Here is a 20,154-nt window from a genome sequence, read left to right on the forward strand (position 1 = left end):
TTAAAGCTCTTTTCTATTTTTTTATACAGCATTTTGAATTGTGTTGCCACTGATGTGTTACATAACTAAAAGTGCCTTGTGTTGCCTAAACAAAACCTTAGAAATACACAGTTTAAGCTGTGCAAATCATTCATTGACTTTGATTATTTCAGTACTATTTGGGCATTAGAATCACATTAAAATGCACAGCATGGAGTTATTAAACTTGGACTGAACTATTCTGAGGGCTGCTCAGCGGGGCAGTGGGTGGCCTTGCAGCAAGAAGGTTCTGGGTTCGATTCCCGGCCCGGGGTCTTCCTGCATGCCGTTTGCATGTTCTTCTTGAGCATGTGTGGGTTCTCTCTGGGTACGCAGGCTTCACAATTCAAAAACATGACTGTTAATTGGCTTCTCTAAAGGTGTGAGTGTGTGAATGGCTGTTTGTCTTGCCCTGCGGTGGAGTGGGGACCTGTTTAGGGTAGACCCTGCCCCTCAACCATTTTTTTTGCTGGAGATAAGCACCAGCACCCCTCGCCACCCCAGCTGTAAGAGTGACAGAAAATGGATGGATGGATGGATGGATGGATGGATGGATGAACTATTTTGACAGGTTTGGTTACTCAAAGTTATGGCTACAAATTTAACAGGTTTTTCTCCTATTGGTGGAATTTATTGTTCCACTGCTACCAGCTACCAAAAATGCTTCCAAATGGAAATGTAGTGGAGTTCTGAGTGGTTTTGTGGCTGAGTGCGTTTAGCTGAAGTATTTTATTTTATAAGGAAGGAAAAACTTTTAAAAAGGGACATATATCACAGGACATAGTATCATATTCAATAACACACCTTTATATTCAGAGGTCAAAATAATAGCTTAATCTTTTACATCAGAGGAAGATGGATAGTGATTCATGATACAGACTTTAGCTCGTTCCACTATATCTGATTAAAGCCCTATAGCTCTGTGATATAGCTTTGGAATAAGAAGCTGAATTTAGGTTATCAAAAAAACATGAAATGCAAAACTGCTGGGAAGTAGAAAAATCCACCTCATTAACTTTTACAAAGCAGTTTTGATTGAGTGAAACATGCTTTATAGCAAGTTAATTATGTGTAAAGTAGAACTTTAAAGCAGAAAAGGCCTTTTACAGCTAAAAACAGGGCCAATCAGCAACGCTTTGATAAAACAGGACATTGTTTAATAACAGTGATTTCAGTTGAAGCTCTGTGCCTTGCACCCATTTCATAATCTCTTTTGGTCTGCATGTCTGGAATGTATTAATTAATGGTTTTTTAACTATAATTAGTATATGAACACAACTTTCTGCCTTTATTTTATTCAGGCCTTATTCAGAAAAATCAGTAGTAATTATGAAGAACATGAATTAACTGGAATGGAGCACAATGAATTCATTACTGAAGAGATGGCTGTTAAAAGCTCAATAAGGACCTGCAGGGTAATTCCAGGCGTACAAATCATTTCACACTCATCACAGGTAGCTGTCAGCATCATATTGCTGCTTTTAAATTTGCTCTTTTTATTTGCAGAGATTTTTTTTTAAATAAAGAAATGCAATTATAGTCACCTTGCCAAGAGTGAGTGAGATAACACGTTTAAGAGTCACTGTGGTGGCGAAGGGCCATGCTCTCTTTTTGTCTCATAATAAGGAAATTATTTCAGCAGGTTTGATCTTCCCCAATTTGCATAATATCTGTGTGGCTGAGCAGCATGGGTGGATTCTTATCACCTGATACTATATTTTGAGTTATTGTAATAATTAAAGACATTAGCTTCTCACTGAGCATGCTTTATTTGGCCTGATTGAACGAATGGCATTACCTAGCTAATACGGCGCCGAATGAACACACATATGCAGTGAGGAGGGTAATGATGTCAGGGCCATATCGCATACTCTGCCCGTGATAGAGTGACTCATTTCCCATTAGTGGGGCCTGATTCCACATGGTTTCCTTCATGCATAATGCCCAGACGAACGCCTGTGCCGCCACGCCGCTCCGACTGACACCTCTTAACCAAACATACAAAATGAAATAGACATGAAGCCTCGCTGCTCATCGGCATTCAGGCAGCGTCACCCTCGCCCTGCTTTTCATGTAGGACAACAAAGGCACCATTTGTGCACATCTAAAACGTTGCTTCAAGGGACAGGACTGAGTTTCAGAGAAAATCGAGCCCCTTGAGCTTTAGGAGTGATTTGGTTAAGGAGAGATCTCAGTCATTTCAGTCAGTTCCAGATAAAGATGACAACAATTTCAGTTCAATTAATTGTTGAATTATACAGAACTATTAAAAAGACCATAATATCATACGTTTTGTTTTTTAAACATACATTAAAAAAAGATTAGGACTCCCTGTTATTGAGTTATTTCTAAGAAAATATTAACATGTTGATTTGTCAACCTATTAGGCAAAATATTTAAAAATGTGTTTTTGACTTAGGAAATAAATTACTAGTAATTCATCTTAACTCCTTTGGCTATAAATAGCTTTGGTGAGATATTTTGTGCAGTCGTCTGCTAGTCTCTGACATCAGTGTCAGGAAATGCTGCCTCACTCTCCATTTTTAGCTGTAAGATACTTGAGGAATTTATTTTATATACAGCCTATTTGGAATCAGCCAACGGTATCTCTGTGAGAGCAGGAAAATGGCTTTGACTTGGCTTAGAACCTTTCATTTCTTAATAGTTTCCCATCACTTGTGGATTTACTTGACTGTTTCAGATAACTGCTGAGATGCAGGTTTCATTTCAGCTTCAGCTTTTGTGGATAAATAGTCTCACATTTTTCTCTAACACTCTGTGATAGATGGTTTAGTTCATGGGAGGATCTTTTATGGTAAATAACCTTTAAAGTGTCTCCAAATCATTATACTTCTATCTCCATGCTTAGTGGTTGGTATTAGGCTCTTTTTCTGGAATTCTACATTTGGTTTATTCGAAACATGTCGTGATGTCCAGATGCAGAAGTGAATAGTTGAACTTTACACTGAAATGGGTGTATTACTTTAGCCAATAAGAAAAACATGGTTTCATTGCACTGTAGTTTATTCATTATTACTTTAGTATCACTAGTTGGGTAAAATGTACGACTTATAATTTTTTGTTTGTTTGTTTATTTTGGGGGGTTTTTCTCCAACAAATTAAAACAAGCAAAAAACTTAATGAGATATATATTTCTTTATCCATATTTTAAATGGTTTTTACTTTTTTTTAATTTAGTTTCTGTTATTCTGTCCAATTTTTTTTAGGTCAGGTGAATATAAACTACAGTACTCAGTACATTTTAAGACTGGAAGAATTTTCTTTTTAAATATAAATGACCTACTAAAAGTTTTTTTTTTTTGTTCTAAATAGCTTTATATTTTAAAGTGAAAATACTTTAAAATGTTTGTTTAATCATTAACAATTTACTTTTTTTTTGTTATTACATATGTTTTCCCTTTTTTTATTTGAATTTCTTAATTCCAGAATTATCATATTCTTTGATTGTCTGGATGAATCATTTCAACAAAACAAATCAGATGTAATGACTACATACTGCTCTGTATTTAAGTGATCTTTAGTTCACCTTTTACTTTTACTTGAGTAATTTTTCATCTAACAAATTTCCCTTGTTTTTCAACAGATATATATTTTTGTACTGTTTTAATTTTAGAGTATGTTGTGGTTTCCTTTCAGGGTAAATCTTCAAAAATGACCTTTTCTGGCAGCTGTTTCCATCAGCCTCCCCTTTTTACTGTTAGAGATTTATTTACTGTGTGGAATTAATTTATTCAGGGTAAACTTAGATTCCTTTAAGGATGCTGTCATCTTCTTTGAGAAGACATAACACAACCAGTTTAAACTGAAACCATCGATGTTCACTCTAAATTCAAATGTTTATATACACCAAAGTTTAGGAATCAAAGTTAAATTATGTTAATATGTGATTTTAGTCATTTAAGTGTTAACAAATCAGCCCGTGTCATAATTTCTTTTTTTTTTTTAAGGTTTTACCTTGAATTCAAAATTAAATTTTTAGTTCTTAAAGGTTTTTTTTTTTTTTTTATATGACTTGCTTTTTGAGGTTGTGTAACAGTATCCAGGTATGTTCATGATTCCACATTTTTATCCCAAATTATCTCTCTGTGGGGAAGACAGGAAATTATTAAATAATTTGACATCAAGATTAGAGACAGCAAAAAGGTTCACAGGAAGAAAGTGAAAGCAAGGCCCAGCTGAACTAAATAATGAATGTTTGGTCAGGGATAAAGGCGATCACATGCTTTAAGCAAAAGTAGTATCAGATAGATGGAAGTCTAGAAAAAGCCAATAACTTAACCCAGTGTTCAATTAGTTCAGCTTAAGAAGAAGCTCAGCATTCCTCCTTTCCTGCCCCAAGCCAACAGACATTCATCCCCTTTCCTGTCACGTCTCAGATGGTTCATCTTCTGCCTCACTTATGGTTCCTGCTGCTTCTTCATTATTGTCTCCAGCCAAATCAGGGTATGCTTGGGCTCCGTTTATCCCCCCATCTGTATGTTTTAAGACCGAAGCTAAAGAAGCAGCCTGAGAGACTAAACCAGAACCAGGCTGTTGGTCCAGAGAATATCATTCTCAGAGACCTAAAGAGCTCCCTTTAGGCCCATTTACTCTACCCTTGTGAAACCATACAGAGAACGGGTCAAGCAGGGTAATCGAGATAAGTGTTGAGTGTAAATGGAAAATAACTGAACTGGACCGTGCCAGACACAACCGAACCGCGCTAAATCTAGTACTAGTTCAGCAGCAGGGCTCGTCATGGTTAATCTGTGGCTCAGTTATCTGATAACAAAGAGTGCATGAGCAGACCGCGTCATCTCATATTTACAGTCATTTGACTAATTTCATGGGTTTTCCAGCATGTCAGGCTTTGCAATTCACAGATCTCTTCACCTGTTTACAACAGAAACTTCTTCTCTGTCTATGGACAATAAATGGCATCAAAAAAAGCGTGGTGCAACCTGGGAGGATAATGAGACCGAAGCTCTAGTTGAAATGTGGGCAGAGGACGCTATCTAGGCACATAAGTTCCTGAATGTTATGGGTGGCGCCTTTCTTGTTTGATTAATTGAGAGCTGTAGTATCATTGACCGCTGATAGGAGGCAAGGAACTGTGCTAGCGTGATGTTTAAATGGTCATAAGAACCAAGCTCTGCATTGTTAACTGATCCAAGCTCGGTCCGAACTCGCCACAGATTGGTTTCATAGGGGTAGTGGAAATGGGGAATTTCACTCTGTATTAATTTGAATTCTCATAAAACTCAGAAAGCCCTGTCATCAGTTATCTGGTATACCATAGTTGGAGAAAAAACAAGCTGGTTTATGACTTTGTGTGGGATTTTTTTTTCATATTCAATGTAAAAGTAAACAAAGAACATGATTATAGATCTCAAAAGAAGTACCGGTAGGACTAGAGACAAAACATTTACATATCAAAATAAGTATACTATCAAAGGGGAGAAGTGAAGGTTCTGGAGGAGTGAAAACAGATTGGTATCAAGCTGGACAAAAGTCTGGATTACAGACAGGCAGCAGAGTAAAGTTGTTTACAAGAAGAGTATATCATATTCGTTCTGCAGATCTCCCATAAGACTGTTGTGGAAACTGAAACTCTTCTGCCCTAATCTTTAATGGTAACAACATCAGAACTAATGACATAAAGGAGATGAACATGCTTATGAGGAAAGCTGGATCTTTGATTGAGATGGCCTTGGAGCCTCTGCAGATGAATGACATAAAGGATGACCCGAGGCATCTTCTTCATAGTAAGAAACTACAAGCAAGTTTCTTCAGTCACGTTCCTGTTCTGTTATACTCTAAAACAGATGACTAGCCCATCTTATACTAACAGACATGTAATTTTTGCAAATATATTTTAAGAAACTTAGATAGCAATTTGAGTTACCAAGAATAAAGTAAAACATTACAAAATCCTATTAAAACATTTTGATGACTGTTAATAACATTTGTATAAATGTTTTTTCTTATCTCAATTAATCTACATTGCCTGATTTGTATGTCATTTGGCAAACAACTAGGCCATGATGGAAGTCTGTATTTATCCATTTATCTGATGGTAATGATGATGAATCTGATGGTGATCCTGCACTACTGGGCATAGTTGGTAAGAAAGAAATATGAGTGCATGGATGTCAGAAGTCAGTCTAAAATATATATTAGAGGTTACCAAACACAAAGGATGCATATTAAATTTTTGACAGCAGTATTAGCATTTGGTATAGGGTGTATTTGGTATATCGGGTTTGTGACATTTAGTTTGGATGGATGGATGGATGGATGGATGGATGGATGGATGGATGGATGGATGGATGGATGGATGGATGGATGGATGGATGGATGGATGGATGGATGGATGGATGGATGGATGGATGGTCTCTTTCTTTTCCAAAGGTGATTATCTTAATTTTGAAAAGCAGCAGATTTTCACACATCTAAAATCTACTGTCATTGTAATTTTTCTTTTCCATACATTGTGATTCATAATTTGGTTTAGATGCTTTGTATTTGACGTCACTCTTTGAATATTTTGAGTATTAGTCAAAATCGATACAATGGACAGTAAAAGACATATTGAGATCCACAAAAAGCCCTGGCAAATCCCCAGAGGGTATGAACAAATGATGAAATTGATGTCATAGTCTTGGTGGTTGAACAAGTAGTAGAGAGAGAGAGACTAACGGGTGTCTGATGTGATGTCTGTGTCTAGTGACCTTTGCTCACAAATTTGACTGACTGCCAGTCCCTCCAGTTCATAACGGTGTCACCATTTCACCCTTTGGGGCTCGTTTTAGATTGCCAGATCCTTACAAATTAAATCATTTACTCATTTTAACTGTGTCTGTGTACCGAATTTGTCAACATGACACCATAGCATAGAGGTGTGATTGTAGTCTGAGTGGAGAAATTGCAACATGACAATTTCAGTTCATCCTGATTACCAAGGGTTCAAAATTCATCCAGCTATCATTTTTTTTTTATAGAAATTGGATTATAGACTTCTAGACTATGTTTGGTATGTACTTTGTTAAAGTATACCAACCATCTGGTAATTAGATTTTATGCTCTATCTAAACAAGAGGTTAGATAATTGTCACCTGAAATGAACAGAAAGCAAATCATGCATCCATTTTCCAACATCCAGCGTAACTAGGTGTTCAAAGCCTCTGCATTTTGTAGATTGTAGAAAACTAATATTAATATTGAGTCACTGCTGAAAAGAAATTGAGCAGCAGTTTTATTGATTTTCCAGAAGCAATATTTATAAATGTCCCCCTGTCCTGCAAATATGCCACAGTCAAGCTTATGCTGGTCAAACATGTCCATTGTGAAAAACACAGTAAGGTAGGCTATCACTCTTCCTAAAGCCACTGAAACAAAATTCAATTTTAGGTATAATTTTAACAGGAACAACAACAAAAAACTACTACACAATATAGAAAGTATTCAGAGCCCGGAATACCTGAGCATTAGCAAATTTGAGAATGCAACATCCTACGGTTTGCAGCAAATGATTCCTCCACCTCACACCATGCATTATTTAGAAATGGAACCATGGTTCAGTTAACACCACAGGACTACAGAGGGAAAGGCAGATGACAAACAACAGAAAAGTGGAGCTTATTGGGTGGGAAGAAAACATAAGAGCAGAATTTGTTATGTTCTTGAGAGAAAAGAAGAAATTTATGGCCCACTAACAAGCGCTGTGAAGAAGACAGCAGCCCATCTGCCTCTGATGACAGCCCATTGAGAGGCAACACTTGTGCAGCTCTGGTGTAGGGTTTGCTGTAAGCCTCTTTGTATGCAAAATGAATAAGAAGAGTTGTTCGTTTGGGTTAAGAACCCAGAGATAAGTTAAAAGCTTAATGACAAAATATGTAACCATGGCATTCATCTGAGCGGGGCTTCTTAACTCTTCCACTACTTGTAGCTACAAGAGAGCTGGAGATAAGCATTGTGCCAATGCTCTCAGCGGATCTGCCCTGCTTCTACCTCTGAAAATAGCACTATAAGGAGGTCTTCTTGAAATAGTCTCATATCACATCCGGATACCTCACTTTTATGTACCACAGGGCCAATACAGAGAGCACCAGAAGAGGTTCAAATAATGGACAACACCAGCAGGCATAATGATGTTTGCACTACACGCAGGTCACCATAACGATGTTTATTTCCCCATTGGGTGTCAAAGCAAACTCGTTTCATATACACAACGATCCCTAAAATATTCATAACAAGAAAATGGGGTCAGATGGCCTCCCCCTTTTCATCTATTCCATTTTTCTTTTAAACAAATTTATTACATCCTCTAATGACTTATAGGATCACAATGATGCCTATAAGGTTTGGTCTTTCAGATGTACTCAGACAAATTGAAGGTTCTGTACGACAAACGCAGGAATTATAATAGTATGCAGCCAAGACAATTTGTATAGAGGCTGATAGTGTGCTGAGGACAATGATAGAGTGCCGTAATAAAATACAAACAAAAGCCAGTAAGACAGATGAGAGAAGACTTACAGCTCAGAGAGTTGGAGGTGCTGGAAGAGCTGCCATGATAAGGTGGTTAGAGGATTCTTCGACAGGTTTCTGTGGAGAAAAATGAAAAGAAAAAGAAACCATTTAATTAATTTGTACATAATGTTGCATGTTTACCATCCATCAACAATGGATTAATATCCGGTTTGTAAATGAACATGGTATTCCTTAAAGCTTATTTTTCTTTAACAGTAAAAGTAACTTAAAGGCAAAAATATTTCAAAGTAAAATTACAAACAAATGAGAAATCTAACTTTTTCACGTCAGTAAACCACCAGCATAATTTTCACCAGTGTAATTTTAAATTTAGATATTCATGCTACAGGTTGGTTGACACTATCAAACTAAATACAAATGTGAAACACAAAACTGAAAAGTGAAACAATTATTTAGTTTTTCACAACAAAATACCTGAAGAGGTCAGGTTGGGTTTATATCTTGTCCTTTTAAGTTAACTTTTTGTGTGGTCTACATTCTGCTCTATATTTCTTTTGTATAAAACAGCTTCAGTTATATCGGACTGCATATACAGTTTCTGTGAATACTATTTTTTTTTAGCTATCTCTATAGTTATGCTGCTATAGCCTTAGACTTCTGGAGGACATAGGGACCCCTTTCTCATCATTGTACTTCATTCTATCTCTATTCTCCCACTCTGCAGTATTTGTTAGTTCAATCTCTAACGTTATGCTCTCTCTGCTTTTTCTCATAGTAGCTCTGCCTCGTCTGTTCCTGTTTGGCTGTGACTCCATCCTGGGGAGAAATATCTGATGTGCTGCTTCCATCAACACCTTTGGTTATAGATGTTGGAGATTGGCCTGATTTTCAGTGTGGTCCTGTTTCTCTGACTGTGACTAACTGGATGTGCTCTCTTTCATACTCTGACATGGGAGATGGCTCGGAGCTCCTCTACCTGGAAGTGTGTTTCCTGGATGGGGCCGCTTTTTACAGTTGATTTTAGTATCTATGCTTCTTTCTCCTTGAGCCCCAGTCGGCCTCGGCAGATGGCCGCTCACACTGAGCCTGGTTCTGCTGGAGCTTTCTTCCTGTTAAAAGGGAGTTTTTCCTCTCCACTGTCGCTACAAGAATGCTTAGTGTGAGGGATTGCTTTCGAGTCAATGAGTCGACGCAATCAACTGGTTTTCCTTAGACAGAAAACTTTGAATCAATCTGACTGTATGACCTGGTGAACTGTAAAGTACTTGAGATGACATGTCACGTGGACCAGTCTATCAAATTATTATTCTTTGCTCTTATTCAGGAGTTTCAAAGACTGATGTCCATTAGTTAGTGTATTCCCCCTATTTAGATCACTGAATTACCTCATTTAAATGCATCTACAGTAAGTTCTTCAGAGTAAAGACCTAATAATCTGATTCATGCCTGCTATTGTAAGATCTCAAGGTTCCAGCACCCTGAGGACTGCAGTTTGACACCTGTGATAAAACATTTTACTTTAGCTTGGACTTTATATTTAGGTTCTGCTGGAGGTGAAACCTAACAAATGTCGGTATCCAGAATTTAGATGTATTTAAGTACCTATACTTTAAGATCGGACTGGCTCCCCGATCTTTGGAGAAAAGCATCTTCACCGCATGAGGCTGCTTCTATTACATTTAACCTTGGAAATAAAGTAAACTGTGCAGTATAAATGTCTTCCTCCAAAGAAAACTTGATTCTTTGGAGGAAAACATGGACAACTTTGACCAGAGCAGCTTCTGTTACTTTTTTGCTAAATAGCTTCTGCCAAATAGGATTTTTGTTCTTTTTATCTAGCAGTGGTTTAATATTTTGCATTCTTCCATGAAGGCTTTATTAGTATAATAAAAAAGTGATGGTTGTTAACATCTCCCCCCCACCTGAGCTGTAGCTCTCTGCTGCTACTCTGGATTGTGGAGGTTTCCATTGTCCTGTTGTTGATCACATTTGTGCACAATGATATTGTTGTTGTCTTTGTCTTCATGATGCTGTTTTATCACTAATCTTCTCTAACAAACCTATGCGGGCTTTTTAGAAACTCTATACTTGAAACTGAAATGACACACTGATGGGTTGGTTGCACTGGATTCAAGTTATGAATATCACAGTTGCTAATGAACTTCTAATTATTAATTGATTCATTTCTGTTTCTTTACTTTTGAAGATATTAAGCTTGACAAGGAATATTTATATTGCTACAATACACACTGAATAGAGTGGAAAAGGAGGTAAAACAATATCCTAACCAGAAAGAGAACTGAAGCATAGAATTGCATCTTTATGGTCATCAGGTTGTTGAAATGAACACAAGATGTAAACCAGTGGTCTGAAAATATAATAAAAAAAAGACTACCACTGCAAATATAAACATGTGAATTATTCTTAGCCATTATGAGAATTTAAAAACAAAAAAACAAAAAAAAACAAAAACAAAGACATTTTGTCAGATGATATTAAAATTGAAAGTTTCAGTAGTAAGCAAATAAACAGGAAACTCATGCTGAGTAAGTATGGTGGATAATCTGTGATGCTGTAGGCCTTTTCTATTAAAATTTTAGACATGGGGTTTCAGAGTTTCCCTGCTTAAAGACACCTGATGCAAATTACTCCAGTTCAGCAAAAGCCTGCTAATCAGTTATAAATGAAATGAGCTGGGCTGAAGCAAAGAAAGCTCTAAATCATTCAGGACACCGGCTCTAAAGGATCACCTTCACGTCTCTATACATAAACATCGACTGGTTACTGCTGTCTATTTCTTACAAAAGAAAATAATATTCTCCATAAATCAACTCAAACTTCTTTCTACGGTGATTTCAGGCTCTGGGCATGAATCCCATAGAAAAACTGTGAACTGAGCTGAAGCAGTTCAGAGCATAAAATAGAAGACAGAACTCTGGAGGATTTAGAGACTGTTTAAGGTGTAATAGTCAAGGATTCCTTTCTGTATGCCCCAACCCTGTGAAATCTTTTCAATGACTTTATGCTATGCTATTGCTAAAACACAGTTGTAGAAACTATAAAAAACATAGAGGAAACTAAAATCATACTTCTGAAGAGTTTTATTTAAACAATTATTTCTGTACACATGTTGTCACCTTAACAAATACCTGTTCTTAAATTGCAGGTTGAAATCTTAAATTTTAATCAAGGAAGTATGTCACAAATCTTCACTAGACTGCACAAACATAATTTGGTGGTGCTGGAGGGGCTTAAACAATGTTAAGCTACAGTACACCTTTAACTCATAGAGCACTAGGACCTAGCAGAAAACCGCAGCTAAACATGAAGCTGAAGCCCACTGCCCTGAGTTTTGACCACCCACAAAATTGCCAGTGATTGGCTGTCATTCCTGAGATGCTCGCTTTACAAACATCTGAGGCGTCAAGGAATTAAGGTCTGTAATTGGTTGGTCACAGGGCTGACAAAGTTGAGGAAACAAACAAGATCTACTCAAAAACACACCGAACTTATATATGAGTTATATCAAAAAATACTTGAGTCCCCCCACTATTGAAATCAAAACTTCATCCATGCTAGGGGGTCAAATTAACTGTACTGACAAATTATTGTTTAAATCTGAGTCCATCTTGTGACCTTCAAAGCTGTTTTTAAATTATAAAAAAGAAAACTCAGAAATACGATTATACTTGGCATTTAAGCAAATTTGTCTGAAAATCATTAGTTCTTTAAATTTCTAATTAATAGAAATACTGAATCAAATGAATCACAATCTGAGTTTTCAAGCCTGCATTACTGGCTGAAAAAAGTAGGTCTATCTCAGAGGAGCTTCAGGGCCTATTCAACTCAATAAAAGAAAGTTGACTGCTTTCAACTCAAATAAGTCAATTGACTTAAGGATCCCTCTGGCTCAGGAAACCTCTGAATTCAATAGCAAATACCCTGAGAGGGGATTTGACCAGAACCTTGAATCAGACATGCATAAATACTCTTGTTAAATGATAAAGCATTTCTTTGAGAGTGCTGCAATGGCCTTAAACGACAGAACTAGTGAGTATGTAAATATATTAGCGCTACAGAATATGCAGTGTTGAATAGAAAAACAAGAATAATATCGATTCTTCATAGGTTTCCTGTGCTATTGGTGGCATTGCTGTTAACTCAATTCTCTAACTTCCATCCAGTCAAAATAACAGCATACAACATGTTTATGAACAACAAACTTTAACCTAAAATTACATGTCAGCAACAGAAAACAAGATACAATAAAAAGGGTTTAATTTGAGAAATTTCTAATTCGACAAAGACAAATTTAAAACAATTTAAGAAAATTGTCCAATTATCTCCAATTGTAGCTAAATGTGTTATTTCCTTTATAAATAGTCCACGTAGGTTAATTTGTATGGGAGACCTATTAGTGTCTCTTATACCAGATGTGTTGCCATAGCAACAGGGAGTTAAGGATGTTGCAGGTCTGCCTTTTTCTCTGTATAACATATACAATCTCAGGTGCAAATGTACAGGGTTGTAGAAAAACAAAATATATCCAATCTGATAGATGTGGGTGTGTTTGTTTCCATATGAGAACGTGTGTTGCTGTCTTAAATTGGATGCTGTCTAACAGGGAGGATCTGAGAGAAATATTTAAAGAGGATGCATAAAACTTCACCTTGTGAAGACAATCCCTGGCCTTAAAAGGACCGTGTTATCCACAGAGAATATATTACAGGACGAAAAGAGCAAGAGAGAGAGGAAAGTGGGCGAGCTCATTAGCTGATGGAGAGCTGGGCCGCTCAACACTTGCGTCAAACCAAACACCTTTAAATACACACTCAATCAGACTAGATGTTTTGAAATAGGCACATGTCAAGTGACATGAAAATATGCATGTTAAACAACACACCTCAGATTATTTATGAACTAGAAGAAGACGTACAAATATAGCAGGTTTCTGTTACACTCACATCATACCCATGGACATGCTTGGGTTGTTAACTGTCATGACTCCACCGTAAAATGACACAAAAACTGGATGAGCATTTAGGAAGAAAAAAAAGGATGTAGAAACAAATAGGACAGTTTAATAAAAGGTGTTACGGTACTATTAGAGGATGTTACAATTGGCATAGTTTTTTCATTGAATCACTGGTTAGTAATTCTATAAATAATCATAAACTTATTTATATGTTATTAGACATATATATATATATATATATATATATATATATATATATATATATATATATATATATATATATATATATATATATATATATATATATATATATATATATATATATATATATATATATGTTTAAGGTACAAGTATGAGGTATGAGGTTTTGGCTCAAAACCAAGGCAAACTACAGGTATGCAAAGGTTTATGACAGCATTTTGTTTCCACCTCATGCTGACAGGTATTTGCTGAAAAAGTATTCTTACTAAATGCAGAACAATTATGCTTTCCATCATGTTATATTCAAAACTGTATCAATCTGTATTCTGTCAGGTTTAATTATATAACATCTAACTGTTCATATTTGTCACATAATTATAAAACACTACCATATATTGTATGACAAAAGTGACAAGGGTTTGCTATCCTACTATATACATAGGTTTTGCTTTATTATGCACTGAAAGGCATGTTGTATTATAGTAGATTTATTCTTTTTTTGGGAGAAAAGGGAAAGCCTATTTAACTTGTGAGAGAGCGTGCGAGAGCCCATTTCTCCTCGTACATGCTTTAAAAGTGGTTGTTTGCATCGCTCATACAGACTTACTTTCCAAAAGAAGATTTGCAATTTTTCCACTATGGCAGACTCACCACCGGTAAGGGAAAATGGGAACGTAGTAAGGCCTTACTGTCAGAGTCTTGGTCTATTTGTTCCTGTTTTTCTTGGTTTTCCATTTGTTGTCCTCTGCTGCCCTCTTGTGTCCTCCCTTGCTCTGTTTTTCTGTTCTTCCTGCACCTGTTTTCAATTCCCTCATCAGCTCTCTCTTTGTCTCTCTCCCCTTTAAAAGCCCTCCCTCTTCAGTTCCTGTTTGCTGGATCCTCGTCTAACATCTCGTCTAATTCAGTCTGTGTTCCTCGTCTCTCCCTGGCTTCTAGTTTTGGTGTCCCCCTGATGTCTCTTTGGTTCAGGTGCATTTGTAGTTTTCTGTTGGACTCTGATTCCTGCCCTTGGATCTGTGAACTTAAATAAACCCACTTTAATTCACCTCTGCCAACTGGTCTCTGCGTTTGGGTCCTCCAAACAAACACCGCTTCATGACACTTACGTAAACAAATCACCAGAATGATTGACAGTAAGGAGGACCACTTATTTAGATGATCCACCCAGAAAAAGAACATCCTCCACTATGCCTTAAAATTTTTTGCTCTGCTTTCCTAGATTTCTCTTGCTTTGTCTACATTTATGTGTTTCGTTTGGGTGAATGTTTGTATGTGCTGCTTTGCTTTATGGTTTTCTTTCATTCATACCATGGCCACACCTTTTGTTGATATAATAATGTTATTTTTTGACCTGTGAGCGGGATCTTGGTTTGGCTCCCCTAACAAATCGATACAGTTACACAACATAATGTAATGTTATAGCAATTGGGAAAACGTGGATGCAATTTCAACTACTTTTTTTCAAATGATAATAAACCCCTATAAGGACTTCCCCTAAAGATACCTAACAATCATTCACGAGCGTATGAAGGGTGTGTGTTTGAGTGAATGTGGTTCTAGCGTACTAAGCGCTGAGTAGAGAGTGTAAAATGGTACTTTATGGAGTCCATTTACAATTTCAGCAATGCTAGCCAACAAATATCAGAAAAATGATCATGTCTCCTGCTTAGTGTGTGGTTGTTTATGATATAAAGAGTTATGTGAAAGTATTAGAGTGTGACACAACCCTGCCTTATCCTCTAAGATAAGATATATGTAGCTGCAGACTTTCAGCATAATTCTTAATTTGATTTTTTCTCAAGACTTACAGTCCATTCAAAATTATCTCTGGTTCATTTATAACGTCTCTGCTTATTGGCACTTGACATATCTTATTATTGGACTTAACAGCAGTATATGTGTTTTTCCAGCTATAACTAGTCAAGAACAATCAATGTTTTTAACTGCTATAAACATTTCAGAGACTTATTATAAGTGGAAATAAAAGCTTTAATAGGTAGATAAGTGTTAATAAAGCAGCAAATAATGCCAATGTGGAGCAGATGGACAACCAAGCAGCACGATGAGGCTTTACTCTGTAGTGCTACAACAGAAGTTGTGTGTCTAGCTATCTGGCTTGAAGCCAGATACAACTTTATAATTAGTGAGCTTTAGTGGCTCTGGTAGCAGATTTTGTTCTGTTAACAAATAAGACAGCTAATTGCTTTCAAAGCTTCTATTTCCTTCTACTAAATAAGGCCAACAGGTAACGGGGAAATTACAAAACTAACAAATGAATTAGCCAAGGACCGGAGGGGGTCTCGTTCGGGGAACAGCGGATCTCGTCCCTGCTTTTTGCGGATGACATAGTTCTGCTGGCTCCCTCCTGTCAAGACCTACAGCGTGCGCTGGGGCGGTTCGCAGCCTAGTGTGAAGCGGCTGGGATGAGAATCAGCTCCTCCAAATCCGAGGCCATGGTTCTCGACCGGAAAAAGGTGGCATGTCCCCTTCGGGTTGGAGGGGAGTCCTTGCCTCAAGTGGAGGAGTTCAAGTATCTTGGGGTCCTGTTCACGAGTGAGGGAAGAATGGAGCGGGAGATCGATAGACGGATCGGTGCGGCTGCTGCAATAATGCGGACGCTGCACCGGTCTGTCCTGGTGAAGAGAGAGCTGAGCGAAAAGGCAAAGCTCTCAATTTACCGGTCGGTCTACGTTCCTACCCTCACCTATGGTCATGAAATTTGGATCATGACCGAAAGAACGAGATCCCGGATACAAGCGGCTGAAATGAGCTTTCTCCGCAGGGTGGCTGGGCTCTCCCTTAGAGATAGGGTGAGGAGCTCGGTCATTCGGGAGAGGCTCAGTGTAGAGCCGGTTCTCCTCCACATCGAGAGGAGTCAGTTGAGGTGGCTCGGACATCTTCTTCGGATGCCCCCTGGACGCCTCCCTCGGGAGGTGTTCCAGGCATGTCCCACCGGGGGGAGGCCCAGGGGACGGCCCAGGACACGCTGGAGAGACTATGTCTCTCGGCTGGCCTGGGAGCGCCTAGGGCTTCCCCCAACAGAGCTGGAGGAGGTGTCTGCAGAGAGGGAAGTCTGGGAGTCTCTGCTTAGTCTTCTGCGCCCGCGACCCGGTTCCGGATAAAGCGGGAGACGACGAGTACGAGAGTACAAATTAATTCCAATTAGGCTCTTCCCTCCAGTTTGGTGGAATTTAAATGTATTTTAAATGGTGTCCCTTTAAAAGTGCATTGTGCAAGTTTAATTTTTTTTTTTTTTTTCAACCGATATATGCCCATACAAAACCCTTAATGTGTAAAATGGGTTTTCTTCTGCTTAATAATTGCTACTATAGGTTCCATTAATCAGTTAATGAGAAACAGATATTGGACGAATTCTTTGGGCCTGGGTGTGACATACTATGTGGTCTTATTCACCTGGACACTTTTTGAGTTTTCCCCGCAGAAAGAGAAAAGAGGTGAGGGTTTGTGAAGATGAATCACAAAAGACCAGCCACCAGTGCACCTTAAACCCCTTTTAAGACTCCTCTCAAAAAAAAAAAAAAACTTTGTCTATTGTGAATAAAAGGGCAAACTTGGACTACAATGGAATAACGGGAGTAAATATTTGTGAAACTTACAACAAAAAGGGGGCTCAGTTTCTGACGTGAAACTGGACATTGACCTATTTATATATTTTATATTTACATTTTTTTAAGTATTTCACAAGTCTGGTTATTCCGGTTTATCCGTGGGAAACTTTCAAGCCCTCATTTTAATCTGCTGACAAAAAAACATCAATACTCTTAATACACCCTAATGCTCAAGCTTGGTGTTCAAGAAAGTCTAACCCTGGCATCCCCAAAGTCGGTCCCCAAGGGCAGGGCCCTCCTTCAGGGTTTGGAGGTTTCACTGCTTTTGCACAACTAATTCTGAAGTTTGCAGTTCAGTAAAAGCTTCTTAATCCGGTATACGTAAATGAAAATCAGCTGTGCTGGAGCAGGGAGACCTCTAAAACCTGCAAGACAGCAGCCCTCGAGGACCAATTTGGGCATGCCTGGTAACGCAAAGTTGTATGTGTAAGCTTGTAAGAAAGTTGAATAATCCACAGTAAAACAAATCATTTACTAAAAGAAACTGTATAGCCACTCAGATAGGAAGAAGCCATTTATCTATATAACATCAAACTCTAAATTCCAGGTTGCAGATCCAAACAGTGGGTGAGCTTGCAAGCATAAGAACAGCATCCCAACCCAAGAGGTGGCAGTATGTTGCTCACCCCAAAGTACACTTCACACAATAAGTGGCATTATGGGAACAGAAAACTGCATGAAAGTAATAAAACAACATCTAAAGCCACCAGGCTGGAGGTTTCAGTTGTCACACCGATATGCCTGTGAGAAGATAACCATATCACATAATTTAAAGGGAATTCCAGCAGATAGTTTAAATAGTTATAACAATTATCCCCAAAAAGGTATTGTCTCTCCCATTATTGGAGCTTTCTTAAAGATAAAAAAAACGGTTTATTAACCAAACTACTTGATAAGACAAAAGTTTTAGTCTGATAGTCTTAGACATTGAGACATAAGCCTTTGTCTTTTAAATTGTGTATCTGAATGCCTCTGTTCTATTAGTAACCCACACTTTATAAAAGTATGAATAAACAAGGGTCTTTCAATTAGTATGTTGCAGTGGCTCTGGCTTTGCATCTAAATAAGAGAGGAGTGTTCCTAAGCCGAATGAGACCCCCCTCACATCAAAGGCAATGACTGTTTAATTTTCAAAGTTCATTCTTCGCATCCTGACAAGAAATGTCAGATAAAATTGGATTGTTGTGGGGGGTAGAGGAGTATTAAAATAAATGAAAGAAATATAGAAACAATAAATAAGCCATCAAAAAGCCATGCATATGAAAAGACAGGAGGTGAGTGAGGCCAAGTGTTAGAGGGTTGGGATTTAATTGGGATGGAGTTGATAAATAGATTGAGAAAATGAGACTGAAACTGTAGGTAGACTGTTTAGTACAACACACTGCCATTGTAAATATGTTCAAACGCACAGATTCAACATGGACACCACTCTTCTTTATTTATTGTTACACAACCCCACTACACACAAACCACTCAAACTCTGCTCATTTCACCAAGGAATTATAATTATAAGATTCTCATGAAATTTTCATTAGGCTGAGGTGAAAAAACACACAACAAAAATGAATGTGTCTAGGTGTTAATATTGACAGCATTGGTGCTCTCATCCAAAGGGTGACTAAGAGAATACTAACTATTCTACCTGAGAGTTTTTCTCATCTTGCAGGGGGAGATGTAACTCCTCCCTTATCCTCCTTTAATAATTCTGCGTGTCATGGATGCCGTCGGGATGGCAGTGGCGACTCCAGAGGATGGGCTAATTAGTGCGGCATTACGGCTTGCTACTGTCTGAGTGTGGGGGAGGTCTGCAGATTGACATTCAGGACCATGCGGAGGAGAACCAGACAGCAACTAAGCAAACTGCTGCAATGGATTAGCAATAAGGACGCAGTGAAATGGAGTCTTTTCAGAAATGTAACCCTCTCTGCTGCAGCATAATATACAGTGGTGTGAAAAAATGTTTGCCCCCTTCCTCATTTCCTGTTTTTTTGCACGTTTGTCACACTTAAGTGTTTCGGAACATCAAACCAATTTAAATAATAGTCAAGAACAACACAAGTAAACACAAAATGCAATTTGTAAATGAAGGTGTTTATTATTAAAGGAGAAAAAAATCCAAACCATCATGGCCCTGTGTGAAAAAGTGATTGCCCCCTAAACCTAATAACTGGTTGGGCCACCCTTAGCAGCAACAACTGCAATCAAGCGTTTGCGATAACTTGCAATGAGTCTTTTACAGCGTTCTGGAGGAATTTTGGCCCACTCATCTTTGCAGAATTGTTCTAATTCAGTTACATTAGAGGGTTTTCGAGCATGAACGGCCTTTTTAAGGTGATACCACAACATCTCAATAGGATTCAAGTCAGGACTTTGGCTAGGCCACTCCAAAGTCTTTATTTTGTTTTTCTTCAGCCATTCAGTGGTGGACTTGCTGGTGTGTTTAGGATCATTGTCCTGCTGCAGAACCCAAGTTCGTTTCAGCTTGAGTTCACAAACAGATGGTCGGACATTCTCCTTCAGGATCTTTTGGTAGACAGCAGAATTCATAGTTCCATTTATCACAGCTAGTCTTCCAGGTCCTGACGCAGCAAAACAGCCCCAGACCATCACGCTTCCACCACCATATTTTACTGTTGGTATAGTGTTCTTTTTCTGAAATGCAGTGTTCCTTTTGCGCCAGATGTAATGGGACACACACCTTCCAAAGAGTTCCACTTTTGTCTCATCAGTCCACAGAATGTTTTCCCAAAAGTCTTGGGGATCATCAAGATGTGTTTTGGAAAAATTGAGACGAGCTTTAATGTTCTTTTTGCTCAGCAGTGGTTTTCTTCTTGGAAC

At 38.0% G+C, this 20,154-nt stretch overlaps 1 protein-coding gene across 2 annotated transcripts in view; it reads right to left on the reverse strand.

The window, feature by feature from the left end:
- The window catches only part of ntrk3b (neurotrophic tyrosine kinase, receptor, type 3b), a 374,712-nt gene that overhangs the window by 214,372 nt on the left and 140,186 nt on the right, over positions 1–20,154 (reverse strand). For both annotated transcript variants that reach the window (XM_038292890.1, XM_038292888.1), the window contains exon 4: positions 8,557–8,625. In XM_038292890.1, the coding sequence (XP_038148818.1) occupies positions 8,557–8,625 (69 nt within the window). The remainder of the gene's footprint in view (positions 1–8,556; positions 8,626–20,154) is intronic.

This window comes from Cyprinodon tularosa, unplaced genomic scaffold (assembly GCF_016077235.1).
Source record: "Cyprinodon tularosa strain WSP-4 unplaced genomic scaffold, ASM1607723v1 ctg319, whole genome shotgun sequence".
Classification (NCBI taxonomy): Eukaryota; Metazoa; Chordata; class Actinopteri; order Cyprinodontiformes; family Cyprinodontidae; genus Cyprinodon; species Cyprinodon tularosa.